This window comes from Dreissena polymorpha, chromosome 7 (genome assembly GCF_020536995.1).
Source record: "Dreissena polymorpha isolate Duluth1 chromosome 7, UMN_Dpol_1.0, whole genome shotgun sequence".
NCBI classification, from domain to species: Eukaryota; Metazoa; Mollusca; class Bivalvia; order Myida; family Dreissenidae; genus Dreissena; species Dreissena polymorpha.
In genome coordinates, this window is record NC_068361.1 from 33,428,637 (window position 1) to 33,436,020 (window position 7,384).

Below are 7,384 nucleotides of genomic sequence, written 5' to 3' on the forward strand. Positions count from 1 at the left end.
AGAGTCTCGTTCTGAGAAAACTGGGTTTAATGCACATGCTAATCAGGGACGACAATTTCCGCTTTTATGGAATTTTTCGTTTAAATGATGTCTATTCTTAGCAAAAATCCAGTTTAGGTGGAAAGTGTCGTCCCGGATTAGCCTGTGTGGACTGCACATGCTTATCTGGGATGACACTTTACGCACATGCATTTTGTCCATTTTTCTCAGTACGCGACTCTATAGTATTTGAACGTCACATGTACTGTATGTGTACTCCACAGAAAACCTCGGATAAAAACTGCGGTCATTTAAAAGAACGATAATAATAATCGTTTCGTTGCCTTATTTTTAATAGTTCTTATATGGTATCTTTGTAACTGCCTTTTCAAAAAAAGATTAAAAATAAATAATTTTTATTTAAAAAATGTACATGTCATTCATGTCCGATTCAGTTAAACTATTAAAAACTGCATGCATTTAAATGTTGATGTGTACTAATTCAGGTATTCCAGAGTCATCGCCAGCGGAACAAAACGTGCTTTGAACGTTCTTTATGTTAAGCAAAACACCTATCCCATAAAGAAGACTGGAAAAAACATAGGAAATCTCATTACAAAACAAACTCAAGGATTAATACAAGAGTTAATTCTTTGAAACATCTCTTGCAGCTCGTTTGGTAGTACGACCAGTTGCAATGCGTGCTTAAGCGCACACTTAGCCCATTAAAAATCATTTTTAAATGAAGATACACATTTAATATTTATAAAATCAAACAACAGCCACAAATAAACCAACGCTTGTGCAAAATTGAAACCGCAAATTCAAACACGCATGTGGCTGTTACCGATTATAATCATTCGTAAACTGACTATTAGCTTACAAATAATACGTAGTGAAAAACACATTTAAATCAACTCAACTTCCCATCATAACCTGTACATTACTTTCGACGGTGATAATATGAGGTTTTGTTAAAAAAAACTTTTTACAAAAGGCAAATGCGTACCGTTGGAACACCTAAATGTCCCTTATTGTATTATTCGTGCTTGGATTTCGAGAACAATTTTATTTTACACCTTTGTTAAAAGTCTAGACTTTGTATATGCATTCATCATATTTATTATGAGTTGGAATTACACACGTAATTAGTAACACCAATACTAATAATTTATGTACAGATCCATACGAGTTGAGGACATAACAAGGCAAGGTTTTCGCAAGGGTGTGACTTGCGTTTTTGATAACATAATGTTTTTATTGGATATATTGTAAGTCACTAAAGTTTATATTTAAGTATACATCCATAAATATTTATTATATGTCAAACACGCCTTTTAAATAGCTAAATTAACTCAAATAATACGCGAAGATATGATAGGAAAGCAACCATACATAATTTGTCTTTACTACATAGAAATGACGTGGTTTGTTGTTTCGCCGAGGTTTTTAATTTAGTCTTATATATAATGTCAGACTGCAAATACGGAAACAAGAAGCCTTCTTGTCGGGTAGAGCTCTGTTCAAACTACACCCTTGTCGATAGGGCGGACTGCTGCAAGACATGCAAGGGGTTGTTCATCAATAACACACAGCAGGCGACCACGGGAATGCCTAGGACAACGTTGGGGCCTACACTGGAAGGTCCAGGAGCTGTGACGGAAGGGCTGAAAAATAAAGCGGACACAGAATCACTTCCAGGTTATCATACGGGCCGCGTTCTGGAAAACTGGGCCTAATGTGCACGCGTAAAGTGTCAAACCAGATTAGCTAATCTAGTCAAATAAGAGCCGACACTAGCCGCTTTTATAAAATGTTGTGTTTAACCCTTACAGTGCGGGAACCGAGTTGTGAAGGCCTTTGCAAACAGTTTGGATCCAGATGAGACGCCACAGAACGTGGCGTCTCATCTGGATCCAAACTGTTTGCTATTCTGATAGTATTCTTTGAAAAAAAATCGAAGAAAATGCTAATTTTAGAAATTCAGCAGACGACATTTAAGCAGACGACAAATTTCCCAGCATGCAAAGGGTTAAAGAAAGCCTCATCTAAATGATAATTCAGCGTAATCGGAAAGTGTCGTTCCTGATAAGCCTGTGCGCACTGCACAGGCTAATATGGGGTGACACTTCAAGCAAAGTTTTCTAACACGACTCATCTTAATGTAGAGTGGTGTTATATAAATTAAACAACATTGACTGATTTCCATTGTTACGTCTTAAATGCTTCAAGCCTAAAAACCTCAGAAGCACACTTTCATGTTGGTACTTTATTTCACAAACTTCTGTGTTGTGTTTGTATTGTGTTTTTGAACTTTCTCTGTTCTTGACCGCCTGATACTTACAAACAATTATCAACTATGTATCACAGACCTGTTTACCCTACCGATAGCTTCTCAGTAGTATGGAGGGCATCTCTCAGTAGTTTGGGGCTGTTGTCAGTAGTTTTAAACTTTTCAATCATTTTGAGCATTAAAACACCATGACTGGGTCACATATCAGTTTAACGGTACATAAAGCATTAGATGAATTTACTTGCTAATAATAAAATAGGTGATTTTTTTTTTGCTTTGATGTTTTACAACCTGTGCCATTTGGATTGGGAAAATTAGCGCGATAAACCATGAAATTGGAAAAAAATAGCGCGATAAACCATGAAATTGGAAAAAAATAGCGCGATAAACCATGAAATTGGAAAAAAATAGCGCGATAAACCATGAAATTGGAAAAAAATAGCGCGATAAACCATGAAATTGGAAAAAAATAGCGCGATAAACCATGAAATTTGTAGACATTAAGCATTATACATATGATTATAAGTAACACAATTAAAATTGTTTTTAAGTGCATGTTTGACAGCATTTTATATTATAAAGTGCTGCTTCAATGTCTTCTTAAAGTGAAGACAATATTAAGTTAATATCCATCCACATGCTTATTAAACTTGCAATAATCTATAGATTCTTAAATACACCATTTGATCATAATAAGCTCTTTAAGAGTAGCTATTAATTTAATTCAGTATTTTTTTTTAAATAAAATATCATAAGGGAACAAAAACAAATATTAACAAACATCCTGTAGTTTAGTGTTCTTGTTGTGTTAATGATGTATTAAATGGAGTAAGAATAATATATTTTATTTGTTTACCTTTCAATTTCTTGCACTTGACAACATCAGTTCAATGCTTTTTCATTAAACTGTACAGCGTAACAAACAGAATAAAGCAGAATGTGCATATCTACATCTACATGATACGGCTATACAATCGTATGAACGATTATCAGAAGCAGGCGCGTATGAATCTGATTATACACAGATCCACTAACATATAAATCAAATCATGTTTTTCTCTTTCCATTTTCGAACGATACTCATCTTATAATAATAAATGCTCTAACTTTGTGAGTAGACTAAACTCCAATTTTCCAACACTCGTTTCCGTGACGCACATTTACTGTGCAGATGTCTGATAAATATTTGTTTTCGTTTTTTTTTTTAAATCTGAAACGTAGTATGTTGCGTTAATTGACTCACGCATAACATTATTCCCTAATGACCATATGATATTATCCGTTGTTAGTTTGAATGGTATTTATTATTTTCACCGTGAATCGCAATTTCTCGTCTGCTTGCCGCCATCTTGGACATGTGTAAAAACAGGCGTGCTCAATCCCGATACATCGACTATCGTCGGTATTCTCCGCAATAGAAAGAGAGATGTGTATACTGGAAAGCAACGTAAAATCGTATATATTCGGCTAAATTTGCGAACAAATACGCAAGTCAGTTCGGTGACGACTCGACAAGATACTATCATCATGACAGTCAGGCAATGAACCTGTTTCTTAACATAGTATCCATATCGTTGCTCAAAATGTATGCTATGCTGTTAACATACAAAACGCATTTTCATGATGCCAATATCCCAAACAGTTTTGACAACAGTTTTAAATAGTATTAAGTTTTTTGTCTGGCCTATTTTCAGACTGGGTGGTCCCAACGATTACAACAGGGGGCCTGGCCCTGTTGGTTCTCGCCGTCATTCTTGCAGTGTTTATTCTACGTCGAAGTCGGAAAAGAAGTGCAGCCAAGTCATCCTCTCTCAGCATGGTACTTTGATTATTAAATCGAAATATAATATCCTTTTCGCGAACTTTCGACCATTATGACGATCGTGATTATTTCAGATATTGAACGATTCAATATGTTGCCTTCACCTACATATTTAATAGTGTTTTTTGATGTATTTAGTTGATAGGAAAGGCATTTTGTACATTTTTATAAGCGATAATTAATTTATAAAGAAATGATTTATAATGTAATTGTTCGCGGTCGTGTAGTTGATAAGGTATATCCCTAGCGACCGGGGGGGGGGGGGGGGGTAACGGGATCGAGGCCAATGTGGGAGCTTTCTTTAGATCTTCACAAAAGACATTAAGTACTGGTTCTGCCTATGTAACGGACTCAAGGCAGTCCGCACAGACTGATCAGGGACAACACTTTCCGCTTTTATGATATTTTTCGTTTCGAGAAAGTTTCCTTTTCGCGAAAATCCAGTTAAGGCGGAAAGCGTCGTCCCTGATTAGACTGTGTGGACTGCACATGCTAATCTGGGACGACACATTACGCACATTTATCCCATTTTCACCGCGACATAGACGGTATAACACGTTGTGGAATATACTTGCTTGTATTCAACACTGTGGAATATACCTGTCGCGTGCACGGACCACTTTTCAAATGACGTCATGCGATATGCGCTAAAATTAGGTCGATATTGTTTGGTTCATTGATCGAATTTTAAGGTCACCCATTGGAAGAAAAGGAGCATATTTTGCAGAAAAATATATATTTGACATATTCACCAAAAGAAATGTTGAAATAAAATATAAAATTACATGATTTTTGTTTTGTTATTTTTTATTTATATTTACTTTACCACTGAATGATTTTTCATAAGAAACAAAGTCGACAAAACTTAAGCTTAAAAATTATACGATCTTCAACCTTTAAATCTAGTCATATGACATAATTTTTCGCTATCCGTATAATGAATCAGCTGATTGATGGCGTCATAAAATGACATACTTATTGCGTCATTTTCCCCATTTTTTGACGATTTATTATAAACGACTTATTTCACATGTTTTCTACATGTACTGTATGTCGACATATCTGAATTGTCAATTGATCACATTTTCCTTATTTCGTGTAATGTGCATTGTTTATAACCAATGCATATACTTTTGACATTTAACTTAAAAATTAAGAATGTACAACAAGCCATACACATATCGCACAATTCATGAATAATCTGCTATGTTTGCTTTCCTATTTAATTCACGTTAGGCATAGAGCTGTGTAAAGTATAAGATGGTAAAAATAGCACCACACTGGAATTGGGAACGTCCCATTTTGTACACGGGAATTTTCTACTCATTTATCTGTTGTGTACAGGAATGTTTTCCATTCTTTGTGTATTTATATATTAAATTATTTTCTCGTACTCAAAGCGCATTTACCATAGATAAATAAAACATTGTGCAAGTTTAAACATAATTATGTTTGTATGCAGAAATCTGCAAATGCAACCGAGTTTACCAACGGCTATTATTAGATAAACTGCTCCGGTTCATTTGAACAGCAGTAATGTAGAGTACATGACGTAGCGTGTGACGAAGAAGAAAGTTTATTGAGTTCATAAACTCATTTGAATAAAGTGATAGAATGGCATAAGGGTCTTTATTTAACTATGCTAAAATAATTATTAAAGACCCTAGATGCAAAATCGTCAATTATTGAGTTAAATGGATTATTAGATGGATTTTAAAGGATAATTAAATTTAGAGGTAAGATACTAGTTCTTACGTGTTTTGATTTTTGTTTGTACTTTTGTCGTTCCCTTTTCTCGGGGAAATGATTTTAACATGGGCGCCATTGATGCATCTCGGATCACACACGGCATACCCATAACATTATATAAAAAACACGTTCTGCGCGTCCTTAAATTCGTCGTCCGAAGTCGGAAAACGTATTGCCCTGTATATTAAGCCAAATAAAGTCTCAGTCGCTGCAATTGTCTGTTTACTCGTCAAAATTGTTAAGGTCGTCGATAGCTAAAGAAACTTCAGCGTACAGTTTATATAGTATTGACAGACCTGTAAAAAGTCGCGCCAGTCAAAAATCATAAAAAGCGACATTTAAAGTTATGGTAGCCAGAACTAGGTCGTCGATGGTGTACATGTATGTTGACATCGACAGCATTTTGTCAGGTGCAATCGCCGCCATATTGGATTTTGATCATTTTCTTTCGAAAATAAAATGAATTATAGTAAAGTAAAATCTTCTTTTCGCGGTCGTAATGTGTTAAAATTCGCATACTGCGTAAAATTGAATCGAGGCATATGGTGATATTTTTACTTGTTTTACAGTTTGTGTGTGAATTTTTTAAAGACTATTTTTACGTACCAGAACAAAAACATGTATATCACTACGCATGGTTACATTTGTTAGATTTTAAGCGCTTTTATGACTGAATTAAAATTATTGTTAAGGTTATTGGATCTATTTATGTTAAATGTCACGTTGAAAAAATCAAATGGGATAAATAGAATACTAGGATTAGCGTTGAATACAGAGAAGTTTATGTTGCTCGGCTCGAACACCGAAAGCGCTCGCCAAGGCTCGCGCTTCCGGCGTTCTAAGCCTCGCAACATAAACTTCTCTGTATTCAACGCTAACCTAGTATTCTCTATGTATTTAACCCCCTTTTCACGGAGCACGGCTCTTATCATATAACCCTCATTAATTCACGTATGTAAAGCGTTTCTGGGAACGACACTTTCCGCTTTGTGACTTTTTCTGTTTCGAGGAGGTCTATACAAATTATACATAAAATGTATACACTCTAATACCTTTCAAGTTCGTACTATGATTGCTCGAACGAAGCTTTATGAACTGCATTTAGCTCGAGTCTCCCACGAAATGACTCAAATGTTTGTGATCTTTATTTACAGGCAACAGTTGATAGCAACCTAAGCCATCGCGCCCCCGCCCCCCTTCCCCGCCCCGACAGCACCAAAGCCGAAAGCGTCCGGGAGCAGACCCCTAGTGAGGAATATGACTACATTGGCCAGGAATATATCGAACATGCGGGCAGGTAAATGTGATTTCGAGAAATTATGAGGCCGTTATATGTGTGAGTAGTTCTTCTGCGTTGCTCCGATTGCATTTCAGACAATACATACTTTAAACCCATTTATATTCGTCAGCATAGAATTTTGCGGCTAAACATAGTGTTTTCTTGGACACTAAAAATAAAATTGCGTCGGTCATTTTCCTATGTGTTTTAGTTTAACCGATTTATGCCTAGCGTCTAGAAAAAAAGGCCTGTGCAAACAGCG

The 7,384-nt window shown here is 35.8% G+C and overlaps 1 protein-coding gene across 1 annotated transcript in view; it reads left to right on the forward strand.

Moving 5' to 3' along the window:
• LOC127839615 (uncharacterized) overlaps positions 1–7,144 on the forward strand; it is a 17,763-nt gene extending 10,619 nt beyond the window's left edge. Inside the window, exons 3-5 of the mRNA XM_052368002.1 lie at positions 1,456–1,680; positions 3,967–4,091; positions 6,998–7,144. Of these exons, the coding sequence (XP_052223962.1) occupies positions 1,456–1,680; positions 3,967–4,091; positions 6,998–7,144 (497 nt within the window). The remainder of the gene's footprint in view (positions 1–1,455; positions 1,681–3,966; positions 4,092–6,997) is intronic.
• The last annotated feature ends 240 nt before the right edge of the window (positions 7,145–7,384 follow it).